General features: G+C 41.5%; 3 protein-coding genes across 3 annotated transcripts; 1 reads left to right on the forward strand and 2 right to left on the reverse strand.

The window, feature by feature from the left end:
• Positions 1–692: 692 nt before the first annotated feature.
• cog7 (component of oligomeric golgi complex 7) lies at positions 693–8551 on the reverse strand. The gene is made up of 17 exons (XM_031739318.2): positions 7987–8551; positions 6278–6426; positions 5928–6044; positions 5328–5496; positions 5133–5215; positions 4913–5035; positions 4621–4819; positions 4403–4530; positions 3349–3503; positions 3092–3208; positions 2908–2973; positions 2597–2783; positions 2350–2490; positions 2117–2200; positions 1867–1981; positions 1590–1733; positions 693–1480 (listed from the first exon to the last, which is right to left on the reverse strand). Exons 1-17 carry the CDS (start codon positions 8150–8152, stop codon positions 1314–1316), a joined length of 2310 nt encoding a protein of 769 aa, XP_031595178.1. The 5' UTR covers positions 8153–8551; the 3' UTR covers positions 693–1313.
• Positions 8552–11935: 3384 nt separating this feature from the next.
• On the forward strand, positions 11936–12829 carry LOC116319834 (myeloid-associated differentiation marker-like protein 2). Its single transcript, XM_031739276.2, has one exon. It carries the CDS (start codon positions 11936–11938, stop codon positions 12827–12829), a length of 894 nt encoding a protein of 297 aa, XP_031595136.1.
• Positions 12830–13571: 742 nt separating this feature from the next.
• Positions 13572–17332, reverse strand: LOC116319934 (putative protein MSS51 homolog, mitochondrial). The gene is made up of 6 exons (XM_031739403.2): positions 17156–17332; positions 16580–16729; positions 16362–16486; positions 15532–16095; positions 15301–15394; positions 13572–14147 (listed from the first exon to the last, which is right to left on the reverse strand). Exons 1-6 carry the CDS (start codon positions 17170–17172, stop codon positions 13943–13945), a joined length of 1155 nt encoding a protein of 384 aa, XP_031595263.1. The 5' UTR covers positions 17173–17332; the 3' UTR covers positions 13572–13942.
• Positions 17333–17367: the final 35 nt, after the last annotated feature.

Genomic DNA, 17367 nt, shown 5'->3' on the forward strand with positions numbered 1-17367 from the left:
TGACTGCAATCAGTCTCAGACAGATTGGCAAAGGTTTGCAAATAACTGTCCTTTAATTTATAAACGCAGACAGATTGCCAACATACTGCAAACAACCTGAGTGAGTCTGTACTGATTAGCTCAACATGTCCCTGAGGTTTCCATTAAGAGACTCAGTTGTATTATATAAAAGCAAGGTTGAGACATTTGTGTTTCAAATTTAAGGTCCTGGGTGGACTCTGAATTTCATAGAGTTGTCATTGTGTACCTCATTCACTCACAAACTGATTGCAGACCGATTCGAAGATGGCAACTGACAGCGTCTCAGATGCAAAAGCAACCAGACCGCAATTTCATATCACAGGGTCACACTAATTTGGGTCTTGCCAGTCTCCAACCACCATTTTCCTTTATGTAACTGTAGCATGAGCCCACAGCTGCACACTCCATCTCCTGCTGCGATAAGGGACAACTGCAAAACTGTCCGACCTGATTCGCCCACATTTTCAGTAGTTTAAATGTGTGAAGAGTTTTACAGCAAAGCCTTCTTTGCCTACTCGAGTCCCCTGACAATTAACGTGACAGACATGCCAATTTTCATGTCTTAAAGGTAGGAAGTGGAACATACAACGCAACAGACAGTTTACCACTGAGGGATCCTCATTCAGCGCTTGATTCAGTCCGCTGAATTAAAATAACACACATAGCCATACTATAGTGTTCACGTCCATGTTTTATATACACACTTCCACCATACTGCATGTAAAAATATTAACCATGTCACCAGTTCGGCCCACCCACAACCTCAACAGAGACAGATCACTTCCTCCCTTATTTTCAAAGTTAAATTACCAGAAATGAATAAAGTTTGTTACTATTATTACCTAAATATAATTTAATAATTACGATTTATTCATTAGCATGACAGACTTGTTTAAGTAGATTTAAATGCTCTGAAGCTGCCCCCATCTTATAAATGCAGAAGTGAAAAATGACAAGTCAAGACACATTCCCCTTTTGGTTTCACTTGAAGGCATCGTCACTGGTGAGACATCATTTCAAACTCACAAACATTAATCAGTTAAAAAAATTAAAATTAAAAAAAAAGGTCAGACCTGCCCTTATTTGAATCTCGCCCCATAAATGCCATATTTAGACACAAGCGTCTTTAAATGCTGCAGCTGTCAGTGAGATTAGTCACTATGATATTAGGCGAACTGTAACATGTAAACCAGCTGATATTAACATCACATTCTTCTGTTTGTTTACAACGCAGGAAGTCCCCAGGGCCGCCCTTGGAGCCACGCTACCTATCGAGTCCTTTTGCTTTTCTCTTAGTAGTCGATGCCCCGAAGTGCAGCGATGGTGGACGTCAGTCGTCGAGGCAACAGCTTGGCGGTCTGTCTGTAGTCTTGTGGCTTAGTCCTAAGCAGAGTTACGATATTTTGCAGGGTGCGAGACGGCTGCAGGCCCAGAGCGTCCATCACGTTACTCAGATAGTCTGTGGAGCAGAAACACAAATGTTCAGATATCATTTCGGGCTATCGTGAATTTCAATTGATCCCCATGAGAATGAGTACGTCATCTGTCCCGCATTTTAGTTACTGTACCGATATCCGTGGCCAGTTGTTTAGTGGAATGAGTGCTCAGCTGGGGGATCAGTAAAATGGCATCACAGTAGGTCTGCATGGTTGCCCGAGCAATGGAGCCCAACCAGTAGTCTGCTGTGTTGTCCAACTCAGTAAGCTCGTCACCTGAAACAGAAGGTGGTGGTGTTTGGGAAGGGCACCAGATTACAAGACATCTTTTCAAATGAGTTGAGTTGTCAGAGATATTTGAAGCGTCTTTGACTTTCTGGGGAAAATGGAGGGGGATAATTTCAGTAACCTTGCTCTGGAGGGAAAGGCAACTTCCCAGCATGTAAGGCCATCTCTAAAGCCGGGTCCTCTTGTGTCACAAAAGGCTCCAAGTGGAGTGGGAGAGACATCAGGTACTGTCCTATCTATGTGGAGGGAAAAGTCATATGGTCTCTGTAAATATGTACAAATGCCACTGTATCCTGTTTATTTATACTTCTCTGCACAGCACAGTATGATCATATCAGCTATGACTTATATTCAAATGAAAGCTCACTAACATTAGTGATGTACTCTTGTGGTGACAGGCTGAAATTAGGCAGGTCCTCCGTGTAGCTCTCTCCAAGACCAGGTGATTCTCGACTCTTAAACAAGAAGCACAAATCAAACAGATTAAACGGATACGGCACATCCACCACTCGAGTGCGCAAACTCAATTCAAAAGCTTTCAGCACACATGCACTCAAATCATCTTGATCCTTATTTGAAATTAAATAACGCAGAAACTTGACACCTCCATCTTGGAGACGAGGCAGAGCTGGTGCTTGATCTGCATGAAGACCGAGTCGAAGGCCAGCTGGTTGGCCTGCTGATTGAGTCTGGTCAGAGCTGTCCTGGGCTCTGCTAACAAGCTGGAGTTACCTGTGCCTTTCTCCTGCAAGAGACAAACAGAAATAGGAGAAAGTGTCAGGTAAGAAGAACAGCTACAGAGGGACCCTGATAAACCAAGTGTAAGGGTTCAATTCAGAAAACTACCACACCTTTAACGAGTAAAGAAGTTCCATCAGATTGTTGTATTCAGCCGCATTTCCCCTCTGAAGGTAGTTGTATTCCTGCCAAGGGTTTCTGGTGGCGCTCTTCCTTTCTGTGGAAGTGGCCTCCTGGATGCCTGCCAGGCTGCGTGGGCTGTACGACTCCGACAGGTACTTACCTGCCGTGGCCAGGATCCTATGGGACAGATCACAAAGTAGACATTTTCTTTAAAATCCCAGATCAGCTTCTTGACAGTGTGCTCACTGTCAGATGAGACGATGGTGTCAGGTGAAAATATTCAGCCTAAAGATTCACTTACTTGTTTGACAGCTGTTGTTCAAAGGCCCCACATTGTCTAAGCAACTCTCCGCATGTGGAAATGATCCTGCAAACAACAATATGGTTTTTTAAAGTAAGAACACAGAGCTTTTTTTCATGCAATAATTTGCAATCCAAGTGAATTATAACAAAAGGGTTTAAAAAAAAAAAAAAAAGGCAATAACCTGACTGAGTTCTGGAAAGCCGTCCAGTCCTCCTGGAAAACTGATGAACTTGGTGTGTCTTCAAGCTTACACTTCTTCCTGATCGACTGGAGTGTTGTGGAAAAGTCTGACACATACCTAGAATCAGCACCAAGTCACAGCTGGTGAATCATCTACAGTAATGCTAAAATCAGACAAACTATATCTAGAGATAAAACGAATGCTGTAGCAATCCATGCAGTATGTGGCGTATGTGAGTGTGAGTAGAGGCTCTTTACTTGGTGAAGAGGGCTTTGAGAGCTTTGAGGAGGCCACACACTGCAAGTCCATCAGTCAGTCTGACACAGCGGTCCACAGCAGCACTAGCCAGGCCAAACAACTTGCCTACCGAGTGGCTCAACTCTTCTACGCAATCAATTACCTCCCCGTGTTCCTGCAGTGAAGTGTGTGAAACAGGACAAAATGGAATATTACGCAGACTATATTAGTGTCAGTGGAGGCTGTGCACACTGCTACATACAAACATATTTTTAGATCATGAATCTTAACATCTTAACCCTGTAACAACGAGTTTTTTGAGATTTCTACATCATCCGTGTGATCTATGTTTTCCTTAAAAGCCTGAATAAATTGCACAAAAATGCCAGATGTAGCAAAATTATGCAAATTAAAAGTCAGATATGCAAATTGATATTTAATTAATTTTGTCATTTGTGAGAAGATTTAATAAACACTCCAGCGATGGTGGTGTTTAGTGCCTCGCTTCCTTCAAAACTTATTATTTGCAGCAAAACAATACAAAGTCCTCAAAATAACTGTGCTGGAGGAGTTCTGCAGCTGTTCCTCGCTTTTTCCCTTTTTGCTTTTTTTCTAACCTCGTTCAGTTTTACATGATGCACTGCTCCTGTAATCCTCATCACATGGAACTTAGGAACAGTCGTGACTTTCATTCATCTGTAAACAGTTTTTGGGTGGATTCTTTTTAAACACCCATTTAGCTTCTGACTTCATGCATCTATTCTAAGGAGAACTGAAACTTGTTTTCACAGATGATAGGTCCTACCAGTCTTTCTAGAGAACAGCAGACTATCAGCAAGCAAACTTTGTTTGAATACCGGGAGGGGCACAACGACACTTTAAATCTCTCAGTAACTTGAACACCTGACTCTGACAACTTGGACAGGTTGTTAGCAAACAGGTTCACAACTCTTTGTGTTTTTAGTTCAGTCAGATCATATGTGTATAATTATGACATGGATAAAGATCAGACTACAAGTAATTACTGCAAAAATTCTGGTTATTTCAATGGTTCAGTTTCTGGTTTGTTCTAACCAAAGGCACGGCGCTGATCTGGATGAGGAGGTGAGCTTCCTCCAGATCTCCATACTGTAGCTGATAAGATTTATAGGGATCATACAGCGCACAGACCAGCTCACTCAGCTTCAGGAGGTTATGTTCACCTGCGGCAGAAATAAGACCAAACATGAAGAGAACACTTTATGTTGTCATCTTCCATGAGCAGTATTTACACATATGGTTCAGGTGCATACCCAGGTGTGGCAGCATGGCTGCTTCAAGGTTGTGTCCAAAGGTGGACGTGGTGTGATGGAGCTCCAGCAGAGTCCCCAGACGCTCCTCTTGGGCTGCCCGCTCCATGGTCGTGCTCAAGCACACAGGTATGGATGGCACCATGGCCCCCAGAGACTGTATCAACAACACTGTCACCACTTCATAAGGGTTCTTGAACACCTGTGTGGATCCCAGATAAAAACTTTAGCACTACACCGTGTTAGCAAAGTAAAACCCATCAGGTGTCAATCTTGGTACTGCAGTCCATCTCACCTGGCTGCTCCACTGTATCTGGCCGTGCCAAGTGGAGAGCAAGGTGTCGTAGAATTCAGACAGCTGCTGATTCAGACTGAGCTCGCTCTGGGAGACATCCTGCCATATACTCAGCAACTGGCCCTGAGAGCAGCAAAACAGACAGTCATGCGCAGATGCAAATATATTAGAATATGGCTTTGTGGAGATTTATAGGCCACAGAGATGCAGTGGTGGCTACCTTGTGACACTTGTAGTAGTACGCAAGAAGCTGCGGCATTCTGTCGATCTCTGTGAAGACTTTAACAAACAGCTTGGCTTGGTCTGCAGAGAGGCAAAAGCATGTAATGTTTGTACAGTGTAAGCAAACTACAGCAAACAAAAACAGCAAAGGTTGAATAAATTCAAGAAACAACACTTTCTCTGGGGTTCTTACCTACAGACATGGAATTAAACGTTGCTACTATCTGTGGGCTGGCCATGGCCTCCAGTCTGTTTTTCAAAGCCTCCAGGTGAACACACTTATCAGAGTAGTCTGGTGTGTCCACTAGCATGGCCAGACTGTTTTGCATGCTGGTTAGCTTCGAAGAAATTACTTTAAAGTCCTGAAAAAAGGAAAACATGATTACTATTGTTACCGTCAACATCTGCACAATATCGTAATATTAATATTGCCAGGTCTCTCTTGGAAATGAGATTTTAAATCTCAATGAGATTTTTACCTGAATAAATAAAGGACTAATAAAAATTAAATAATTAGCTTTTAAAGGATAAAAAGCTAATTACAATAACACTGTAATTACACATTACCCATCCAGTGCCTTGGAAGAGGTTTGACTCTACAGTGGATCAGTTTACAGGATGTGTTCAGTACACTCAGAAAGTTAGATTAAATAACAAGATTAAAGTGCTCCAATATTCTGATCTCTAACACGCATACGAGCCAGTGTGAGTCACATCAGTTCATAATTGGTAAGCAGCAAGGCAGGCAGAAACAAACCAAGAAAAGCTCTGCGGCAGATTCTTCCTTTCATACCTGTGTTTTGAAGGTCTCCTCAATGTCTGCACTCAGTGTGCTCCATTTGTCTGCTTCCTGCAACGCTTCAGCTGCCAGCTGCATTCGACTCTTCACCTGATCTATCTCCACCAGGACCTGGTGGAAAAGATGCATGCAACATACAGTTCAAGCCTCAGAAGTACGGAGTACTGTGCACATTTGAGTCCAGTGCTAGACTTTCAGTATTATAATGCTTACTATTAAGCAAATTATTTCAAAAACACAATATAGAAAGTATGTCAAACAATTGTATAGATGTTCTCCTAATGCACTATATCACATTTAAATCCTGAATAGACTTCAAGTAAGTGTTGGAACTGTGCACACACCTGCATGGACTGCACTGTCTCCTGCTCAAATTTCTTGATGTCCTCTTTAACCATGACCATTTGCTCCTTTAGAAACGAGGCCTCCTGTTTCAAAGCCTCCACATCTCTCAGCACTCGGGGCATATTTTGAAGGGCTTGGTTACTGCTCTCTACACAACAAATTAAAGCACAACTCTAACTTTTTAACATGTCATAGTTAAATTCAACACAATTTTATCCATGCAGTACTGGTACACAGTATAAATACAAATGCCAAGGCGCTTGATATCTTAATGTAGAGACCCACCAACTCTTTAAACTCAGTAAACTGTAAACTTCCCTTTATGTTAGTGAAAAGAAGTTTTACATATTTAGCTGAGATGTCATAGAAAAAGAAATCAAATTTCAACAGTATTTGTTAGTTTTTCCTACATGATAAAGAAAAGCTTCTGTGGGAAGTGTAAGAAATGTGTCAACAACTGAAAAGACATTTTTAATCTCAATAGTTTATATCTTTCCTGATTAAATAAAAGTTAACAATAACAATAATAATAATTAGGGCTTAAACAGACCTCATCATACTGAATCATACTTTTTATTCATCTCTGGCTCTCTTCCACAGCTTGTCTTTTATCCTGGCTTCATTCTTTCAACCGGTCACAGCACATTGCTGTCCCTCCCTGAGCCTGGTTCTGCCAGAGGTTTCTTCCTGTTAAAAGGGAGTTTTTCCTTCCCACTGTCGCCAAAGTGTTTGCTCATTGGGGGTCATATGGTTGTTAGGTTTTTCTCTGTATGTATTACTGTAGGATCTATCTTACAATATAAAGTGCCTTGAGGTGACTGTTGTTGTGATTTGGCGCTAAAACTGAATTGAAGAAATAAAGGTAGAAGAAAACCAGAAAATGTTCTGGTAGTTTATTGGCCAGACTGACCTGAATTTTTCAACAGAAAGTTTCTGGTAATTAACAGAAATTTCTATAGTCAATAGTGAAAACAAATTTAATTTTTATGTCATTTAACTGTTTGTTTATCGCTTTCATGTATTACTCATTATAGACAGAGATCTTTATAAGCAAGAAAAAACTATTAAATGTAATAAATTAACAAGTACAGATTTTATGCCACCTCTGACACCTCTGATCTAGACACAAACTCTTAAACTGCTGTATGAATAGAACATAAATTTTCTCAAAGACAATTTCTCATTATGTCTTCTGATCACGTCTAACAAATCATTTTCTCATAGGTGTTCGTCCAGGTAGAGATCTGGTGAATGTAAAGGCCACAGTAGATGATTCATATAATTTTCCTACACCTAAAGCCATTCAGTGCTCACTTATGCCCTGCTGATGGGGATACCATGACTATTTCTGTTTTCCAGGATTTTTCAGGTTTTCCTTTAATTTGTCATCAGAAGATTTCATACAACATGCAATTTCGAAATGCACAAACCATAATCCTTAATGACAACAAAGACACATGGTCACGTGGTTATGGTCCTTTTTAGAGGATTGTAGGGCAGCTGAATTGTATTGGTTTTATAGAAGTATTTACAAAACTGACTTTGCCGTTTGTATTAATGCAATAAATGCAGCAGAAATGTTCTTGTAGCATACTGTATTATCTGTAAACGGGACATAGTTTACTAAGTTAACAGTGTAGATCATAAAGGCAAATTACAATAGTGAGGACAACCTCTAAAGACGCAATGGTCAATTCAAAGTACTGACCCTCGATAGCATTGTTGACTTCCTGGATGAAAAGCTGCAGCTTCATGACCAGTGTAGCAGCGTGTGCGTCCGCCTTCCCCGGCGCGTCCTTCTGCACCACCTTGAAGGCACCATTCACCCAGTCCTTCACGTCGAAATCATCGTCCAGGAATTTAGAGAAATCCATCTCGCTGCTTCGTTCGGTCAAACTCTTCCGCTGCAGTCTCTGTCATCGACCCATTTCTATCGTTACGCTAGCTAATTTTTCCCCAGCACCGGCTTCGACACGAATATAAAATAAACAGCCCACGAAAATGAAATTATCATGACAACTAAATAGAGTTCCAACAATGCGACGGCCTCCTCCAGAGTTATTTTCAAAGGTTTACGGCTTTAAAAGACAACAGGGAGCACATATTTCTAACTAGTACTGACTGCAGTGGTAACGCTGACAACAACTTCCTATTGCGCTTTCTATTTACCTTCCCCCTAAAAACAAATGCTAACAAAAACGGGCCGGCTGCCCAATAAAAATCCCATCAACAGACTGAGGAATCTGCGTTCTTTGTAAATAAAGTGTAAATATCTGTTTGTTTTTTAAGAATTATTATATCTTGAGGGCAGCACATAAAACAGTAGCACATAAAACGGCGAAGAGGGGTCACATTAAATTGGTCCGTGCAGAAACGTTGATAAAGGAACCGTAAATGTGATTTCTTGGAAGGTGGACGACTCCAGGTTATATGTCACCCGAAAAAAAATCTACCAATCAAAGTCAAAATTAAAGTTAAAAACATTAAATCCGAACATATTTTATTATTTTTGTCATAGCCAATACACACTTAACCGTCCTCTTTTCCCCGGACATGGGGGAAAGCCATACATACTTTGTATCGTCTCTGGGATGCATGGCTGTGACTCTGTACACTGGTTATTTGCTGTACCCTGGATACAGTGAATATGCCATGTTACGATACATAACGGAGACCCAAGGACAACTCCTAGAGAAAATGTTAAACTGTGGGCAAAAGACTGCCAAGTTTTTCTGCAGAAAGTTAAATTCCAACAACATCTATCACTGGAAACTCAAGACAACTGAACAATATTTCCAGGAGTTTGGGATTCAGTTTGTTGACAAAAGAGGTATAAAGTTGCATTCTCTGGATGGCCTCTTACATATCTACCTCATCGAGGATCAGGATTATGCAGGTACAACTGCAAAAAGGTGTGATATCCTGATGTTTGTTGAAATGGTAAAGCACTTGCTTCACCTCGATCCAAAAAAAACGAATGACACCTGATCAGGTGCTGGACCATGCGTTTACAAAAATGCGCCACGTTGCATGCTTGCACCAGTGTAGCTCCTACGTTGAGTCCTGCTATGAACACATACTTAAGGACAAAGAAGAAAGAGACGTCAAATAGCAGGACAGAGTCTCCACACCAGCCCACCTCTGACACCAGACAATCTGCCCAAAGGAACTTCCCCCCCTCTGCAACGCAGAGAAAAACACTATAGTGAGCCCCCACAGCCAAAACCGTCCTCCCCCTTCAGCTCAGAGGAACAGCCCCAACCTCATCAGGCCCAGTCAGAGTAAAATGGCTGAGACAATTCCAATGAAAGCACTGTGTAAAAGAAAGCATCTGGAGGTAGATAAAAAAAAAGGATATGAGTGACTCAGAGCTTAAAAGAAAAAAGACTGATTGGAAAGATGTGCACAGAAAAACACTGTACCAACATGAAAGGTCAGATCATGACCAGAAGAAAAAGCACTATTCTACGGGTCCATCCTGCTCAACCAGTGGCTACAGGACACAGAATTCCATCTCGCCAAGTAAGAGGAAGCCAGATGAAAACATCTTGGAGACGTCAAATAAGAGGGCCAGAACCAACTGCAAAAACAACAAGAGCCACACCTTTAATGACAGTTGAGCTGAGGACCACCACTGCAGAGAAGCAAAAGGAAGACAAGCAGAGTAACAGGTGGAGGACTAGCAAAGGAGAGGTAAGTGGTCCGGGTGGCGTGGTACTGACAGAGATGATCCGATGAGTAGTTCTTCTAATAACTATGACGGCTAGCACTAACTGCGGTTAGCAGAAGACAGTATGTAATGTCACTAACACTGTGGGATTCTATAGGTTTCTCTGGTCCCTTCCTCAATCTTGTCCTTCAGTGCTGCAACCACTGCATGTCATTAACATCTGTCTTCTCCTTCCAGGAGTTTTCCCCCTTCTCTATACTCTCTCTCTTCTCTTCTCTCTTTCCCCCTTCTCTATACTCTCTCTCTTCTCTTCTCTCTTTTCCCCTTCTCTATACTCTCCTTTCTTTCCTCTCCCAACAAAATATTATTGTTACACACATGCTTAACATATTGCACAAGTCAGATTTTTGCTGTTATTTGAGAGGTTTCCATTAAAATGAGACTCAAAAGAATTGCACAGATTCTTTAACCAATATGTTTGAATACATGTGGACTACTTGCTTTAAAAATCTAACATTTCAGCATATCATGCCTGTAAATTTTATCATATGATATGGCAGTAAACAAGTGTACATATAATGAACTATATACTTTTTTTTTTACCTCATCATAATATGTTTTATTTTTATTTTTGAATTCTCTTCAACTACGTTACTTCTTAGGAACATTAATCCATCAGTGTCAGATGAACTGTTCAAACTGTACCTCTGCTGATACTGTGCCATTGTGACTCCTACTATAAACTGTCAAATAGAAATGCGGCGCATGCTTCAAATATGTTTGAAGCATTTCAAACATATTTGACCTGGACCATAATCAAGACTTTTTCTCATCTGTTCCAGGGTCTGGAATCTCTGAATTGCCATGCTTTCATCTTGACCACGTGGTGGGCCAAGAGTTATGTTCCCTTAAGCCCAGGATATGTGGAGAAGTAACAAAAGTGTCTAGAGAAGGAGACAGTGAGTCACAATGACGAGCAAAAACAAAAGTTTTTTATTAATGATTAACCTTAAAGTAAGTGACAGGCTGCTACTACTAACACAAGAACAAACACAGCAGAGGCTGGTCAACAAAGCAATTCATAGATTCTCCTCAGAGAAAGCCTAAGTGGTCACAAACACACAGATCACATGAAGCAAAGTCAAAAGGCACTTTGGCACTGGCAGTGTCTTCTGCATCAATTTGAGCCAAAGCTAAGTGCTGACTGGACAGCTCCTCACATTACATTGCCTCCACAGGAAAAAGTGTGGTTTCTAAGACAGGGCAGAGAGAGCACTAAACTAAACTAAACTAAACTAAACTAAACTAAACTAAACTAAACTAAACTAAACTAAACTAAACTAAACTAAACTAGGGTGACCAGCCATCCTCTTTTCCCCAGACATTTCCACTTTTCACGTTCTGTCTGGGGCATCCGGGATTTTCGAGATTGATATGGGTCCTACAGAGGACCCATATGTGTGACGTCATCCCCGAGCTGCTGCTTCGTGGGTGGTTGTTCTGCCTCACAGATGGGACAGAGCGCACCTGATGATGTTTAAAAGATGCCAAAGTGCAAGTGCAGCTTTGGCACCTTGCCTTTGCATCTTGTGCATCTTCTGCTGGCCTTTTATTGTATGATGTTACACTGCGCCTTTTTGAATAATTTTGGTTAAAAAAAGACCCAGAAAATATTGAGAGTTAGTACACACTAATGATTCCAAACCAAACGGTGTTCTCTGGGAAACCATGGTTTCACATACTGTTGACATTCTGTAACTTTTCATATCCTTTCCATGAGCTGTGACAGACATTTATCACTACACTGAGATCAGTCCCAGAAAGTTATGCAAAATATGAAGGCCATAAAAGATTGCATAGAAAAACAGGGCTGTGAAGCAACGGAAAGCATAGATCAAACATACCTCGGTGGGTGCTCAGAGCAACCTGGGAGCTCATACATAGGTTACGCAGGTATTTTAACAGCTGTTCGGTTCAGTTTAAAGAGATGGGAATACTTGATGATATTAAGAACACAGTGTCGCAGACTGTGTTCACTCCTTCCACTCTGATGTCCGGGCGAGGAGGGCTGCACATGGCTCAGATGTTACTCTGTCTGGTTACATTTGTCATAAGTGCCTTCAGAGGAGGGAGCAGCCATACCTACTGGAACTATGCCATGTTTGCCTGGTCTTTCTGTCCCATCATGACCCTCATCATCACCATCGTTGAGATGTTCAAGCTTGACATACTGCTCGTACTTTGCATGGACTGGAAGGATTTCACCACAGGGATGGCCATGTCCTCAGCGCTCATGACCGTCAGCGTTGCTATTTTCTATGCCAATTTCTACATCTGCCGGACGTGCCTGCACGGGTGGATAGTGAGCGTATTTGCTTTCTTGTCCGCCATCGTCTACATACTCGAAGTGGTGAAGGACAAGATCTTCGACAAGAGTAAGGGGAGCTACCTGTCCGCCCTACCTGGATTCATGAAAGTTATGGAGGCTTTCGTGAGCTGCATGATTTTTGTGTCCCTGACCGGTTACAGAGACTCCTTCCCTCTGATCTTGTGTGTTATAGCATATGCCATTCCATTTCCCATTATCCCTATAATCATTGCCACCAACATCCTCAAGAAACTCAAGAATTGCTTGCCTTTTAATCTGGACAGGTTTGTCTTTATATTCCTGGTTATCTCCGTTGTGCTCTATGTATTTACTGCTATCATGTGGCCCATTTTTATGTTCAGACACAACCCTCGCCCCAATGACTGTCCACCCAGCTATTGCATATGGGCCATTCAGTTCATGGTTGCCTTTTTCACCTATGTCAATCTCATTCTGTTCGTACTGGACCTCATTTTCACTCTGCTTGGTATCTGTGGCTTTAAACGCTCATAAACTGGTGCCTTTCTTTGTCATTCAAAATTCTTTTAAGTTGTACTTCAGGTTAACAAACACCAAAAAAAAGGGGTTAAAATCTCTTTTTTGGGTTTCTATAATGCTTTCTGAAACTGGTATATTTAGGTCCATGTAAATAGACTAAAGCATATGGCTATAACACACTTGTGTTTAATCTGCATCAGCACTTCCGGATATCAGGATATCATTGTTGGGTAGCTTGACAGATAAGCTCTACAAAGTTTAATACCATGAATGTGGATGATAATTTCTGTTTTTATAGTTTCTGTATTATTACCATTATAAAAGTGAGTATTTGAATATTGCTCTGTTATGTTTTGTCCTGTTAATTAATCAGTCAAGCTGAAATGCCCAATGAGTATTTGAAATGAGCATTTGAAACGAGGCGCGAGTCAGTTTTGTGTGTCAATATTATATAGTATTCATAATCATGTCAAGCTCTGACCTGCTATTTATCATATATTCCTGACTGTGCCCACTATTGTGATCATTCCTGGTTGTGACAATCATCTATTTAAAATCTATCTTTGTACGTATGAATACAGTTTGGGGGGTTTTTATGTTACACACATGACTTTTTTATGCTTTGTTCTTGCTACAAATGTGCCGCACGTTTCATTTCCTCCCCCTAGAGGAAACTGATTGAGTGATTTTTGTTTTAAGATGTTGCAAACATAATAAATTTAGTGCCTGAAAAACTTTTGACATATTGTCCTTTTTAATTAAAAAGCACAAGGTGACAACATTAATGAAAAGTTACTTTTATCACATCATGGTTATTGTAACAGCAGATGAAAAAGAGGCCATATTTGCTCATAAAAGATTAAACCCACAGAAGACAGCAAACTATTACTATAACATTTTACCCTGTACACACAATAATACATCTCGGGCAGTATATTCAAATCTCACCATCGTGGCTGCTGAATGCGCTCAAACTGAGATAGTGAGAATGCAAATGTAGCAGGGACATTGCATAGTAAGTAGCCATCAGGCAGAGCCTATTAAGCAAATGTACACATTAAGTAGTATTTTTTTAACTAAACAAAACTTTACAGTCCCAAAGCTGTAAGAGTCAGCACGCTGCCTTATTCAGGCATCCTCTGGTTCCTCAAACTCCGCCGTCTCCAGCAGGCCCTGAAAACAGAAGTAGTGGGAGTTGCAGTAGACCGGAGGTTTGTTGGCACGTGAGTCCACAACTTCTGGCTTTAGTGATGCAAAAGGGTTGGCTCCACTTCCTTTCATGTCCATTTCCAGCTCCAGCAGAATTTGCAAAGAGTAGGTCATCTCTGTCTCACTGCAGACGGAGCACAAGCAGACATTATCAGCAGACATTACACGCAGCAAAGCATGGCAAATGGGCACATTAGCTCTCAGTGATACAAGAGCGAAGCAGCAGAAAGTTTAGGCTTGGCTGACTGCTGTGCACTTGTGAGATATAATGTATAATACAATAATGAAACTGACAAGCATGTCACCTGATTAGAATGTAAAAATGAGTGTTACAGTATAGCTTATTAAACTGAAGATCCCACATGACGCCACTTAACGCAGGATCTTCTCATTTCCCCAGAGTTAGTTTCTCAGGGTTTTGCTCACAGATCACTTGTTTATTCTGCCACGCCTGTACAGCTGAGGTATTCTCACTGTCTGCCTGTATCAGCATCAGCGCCTGTAAATGCAAATGACCCGGTGTTCCTCACAGGGCGCGAGGGCTGTGCCTTTCCAGTGATGCTCAGAGCACTTCTTTTTTCCATTGTCCCATATCATCAGCATCAGTCCGTTAAAGATCTGTTTGAATGAGTAGTTCTCCAAAGCTACAGGTGCATATTCCCACTCACTAAGCTTATACAAGGCCAAGATTGCTCATTGGCCTTGTAAAAAAAGATGAAAAAGCTGCTCCTTAATTCTTAATAATCCAAATACTGAAGATGTATTCTGGATTTAATTCTAAAGATCTAAAGTTTGGCATTACTCTTGAACTTGCTGGGTTTGACTGCAGCAGTTTCAGCTGCTGACTGTGATGGTGAGTAATCTTATCCCTAAATACACACCGCTAGGAATATTCTTACTCCCAGTAAACAAATGAGGCTTGTTATCCTACACACTGTAGCTTTAAGTAGCATTAGGATGCTATAAAAATACTATTAAAAGTCCTCATCATGTAGAACAGCCAAGGTTTTCTTAGTCTGTTTTTAATGACTAAGAAAACCTTTGATTATTATTGATGAATTAACATGTAAACAGAACTTTAATGTAGTAGTTGAAAGAAGCTGAGCTCATTTTAACTATTCTAGACAGCAGTAACTTCATATCTGAAGTAAAATAATGGAGTGTAGATCACAATGTTTCCCTTTAGCAATAAAATATCATAAAACAGAAATGTAACCAGAAAAGTTAAAGAACCTGAAAACTAAATATAAATGTAATAAGGTCAAAATGTCACTCACGTGAGAGCAGTGAAGAGAGAAGGAATTTCATAATCTCTGAGAAGCAGGAGAGTTGGCAGCCAACCCTCGTCCAGACCTTGGCTGGCATCAAATCCTTAATAAAAATAAATAAATACATTTAAAATAGGAAGGAAAGAAAACCAAATAATGAATAAGATCTAACTTTTTATTGTTCAGTAAGAAACATACACACTATTATGTGTTAATATAAGGGAGAAAAAAAAATCTCACCAGGATGAAATCCAACCACCAGATCTGGCTTGGCTGCCTCCTCTTTCTCCACCAGCTCCTCCCAGAACTGATGGTAGAGGCCTTTGTAGGCGCTGATGTAGACTCTCTGTTTGGGTCCAAAAGCTCTGAGGGGAGGCCTCACGACAGGGCCGTCCACCACCTCAGGCCCCACCATGACTATTTCGATCCCCTGGTGTCCGGGGAACATGTTGTTCAGCTCATCGTAGTCGGTCAGTCTGGCTGACAGAGTCTCAGTGTGGCCTGCTCCCACCAGGTGAATGGTGAGAGGTTTGGATAAAGGGTTTAGTCCGAACAGTCTCATCCCCCAGGCTATTGTCAGCGGCCTGGAGAAGAACTCGCTGCAAACCCTCCACAGCGACTGCTTCACATCGTCATCATCTGGCCGAGGCCGACCAGCGTTGGTCCACAAGTCGTTCATGTTTTTTCCATTTAAAATGGGATCGAGGCGTGCCGTGAGGTCTCCCTGCATGGCGAGCCAGTCATCGAAACCCTTGACCTCAGACTGGGGCTTGGACCATTTTTCTGTAGGAAATGGAAGGTCTCCTAAAGACAAATAAAACTGGCAGTTTGAGCAAGGTTAAAACGGTTTGTTCATTTTTTGTTTTAAATGCACGTTATTACTTTAGCATAATATTGTAGAAAATATCATAGCAGTTTACACATTCACACAAAACCCCCAGTTTCCCTCAGGGGTTGGGTCAGACACGGCATGTAGCGGAAAGAATCTGCTAAATCAGACATTTGAAGCTACCCACCATGTCGGATACTTTATTCCTTTTCTGGAATAATTGGAAGAATCTGCACTTTACCTTTAAACACAAGCCACTCCACGACTCTGTCGATGGCAGCCAGTCGCAGCTGTGAGCAGAACTTCTTGTGCTTGGGCCAGTCTTCCTTCTGACACTCTTTACAGCAGTAGTAAGCATTCAGACACCTGGAGAGGGGAAAAAAAGATGTGGTCTGTAATGGCAGTACAAACTCACTGGATAAAATCTGAATACACTGCTTTTTCTCTCTCTCTCTTTACCTGGAGCAACGCTTTAGGTTCTGTGGGTTGGAAAGTTCATTCGGTCGCTTTTCACAATAAGCACAGATTTTGAAAGATTCCTCCATCTTCTCAAACATCTCTTTTTGGGACCGGAAAGCCATGCCTTTACCCTTCTTCTGCTGAACAGCCCTTGAAAGGAAGATTCAAACTATTAAAGATCAATGGGATACAGCTGATCAGAGGCTGAAGATGACAAATATCATGCCATGTGTTCACCATACTCTTATATTCATGCTGTAACCTTCAGTTCTTTTCTCAGTGGTGGGGTGGGAAGAGTGTTTTTTGCTTTAAGCTTCATGTTTACAACTTGGAACAAGTGGAAAAACCACACACTGTATATAAAGTATGTTTTATATACAGTGAACCCATTAAGAAAGTCTTGAAACAGGCTTCCACTACCTCACTGTTTCAAGACTGAAAATGGCAATTCAAACTTCATGATGTTGGTGAAGGCCCCGCTCCTCCTGCATGTGCTTTCACTCACGGCCACTTTCACAGTGCCCTGTGAAAATAAATATACATTTAATAAAACTGGACTCCACACATTCCACTTACCTCTCAGTTTCCGTCATCTTGAACCGAGCAAATGAGTGTGACACAGACGCTTTTCAGCCGCTTCCTCGGCTGCTGCTCCTCTGCTTTTATGATATGTGAGCAGTCTGTTGGGGGGCTGCAGTGCCAGATATAGCACCTGTGCTCTGCCTTCTAGAAACGTCTGACAACTCCAGACCATTCCTGACTTCACAAGAGCCAGACTCACATGAGGA

This window comes from Oreochromis aureus, linkage group 8, assembly GCF_013358895.1.
Source record: "Oreochromis aureus strain Israel breed Guangdong linkage group 8, ZZ_aureus, whole genome shotgun sequence".
Lineage (NCBI taxonomy): Eukaryota > Metazoa > Chordata > Actinopteri > Cichliformes > Cichlidae > Oreochromis > Oreochromis aureus.

Coding starts and splice junctions, on each gene's coding strand:
- LOC116319934 (XM_031739403.2), bottom strand. Junction 16,096..16,361: donor GGAGTGGCTTGTGTTTAAAG/GTAAAGTGCAGA, acceptor ATTTGTCTTTAG/GAGACCTTCCATTTCCTACA. Junction 14,148..15,300: donor TCTCTCTTCACTGCTCTCAC/GTGAGTGACATT, acceptor CTCCGTCTGCAG/TGAGACAGAGATGACCTACT.
- cog7 (XM_031739318.2), bottom strand. CDS start 8,152: ATGGATTTCTCTAAATTCCTGGACGATGATTTCGACGTGAAGGACTGG. Junction 2,974..3,091: donor GCTTTCCAGAACTCAGTCAG/GTTATTGCCTTT, acceptor TGTTGTTTGCAG/GATCATTTCCACATGCGGAG. Junction 1,734..1,866: donor GCCTTTCCCTCCAGAGCAAG/GTTACTGAAATT, acceptor CTTCTGTTTCAG/GTGACGAGCTTACTGAGTTG.
- LOC116319834 (XM_031739276.2), top strand. CDS start 11,936: ATGGGAATACTTGATGATATTAAGAACACAGTGTCGCAGACTGTGTTC.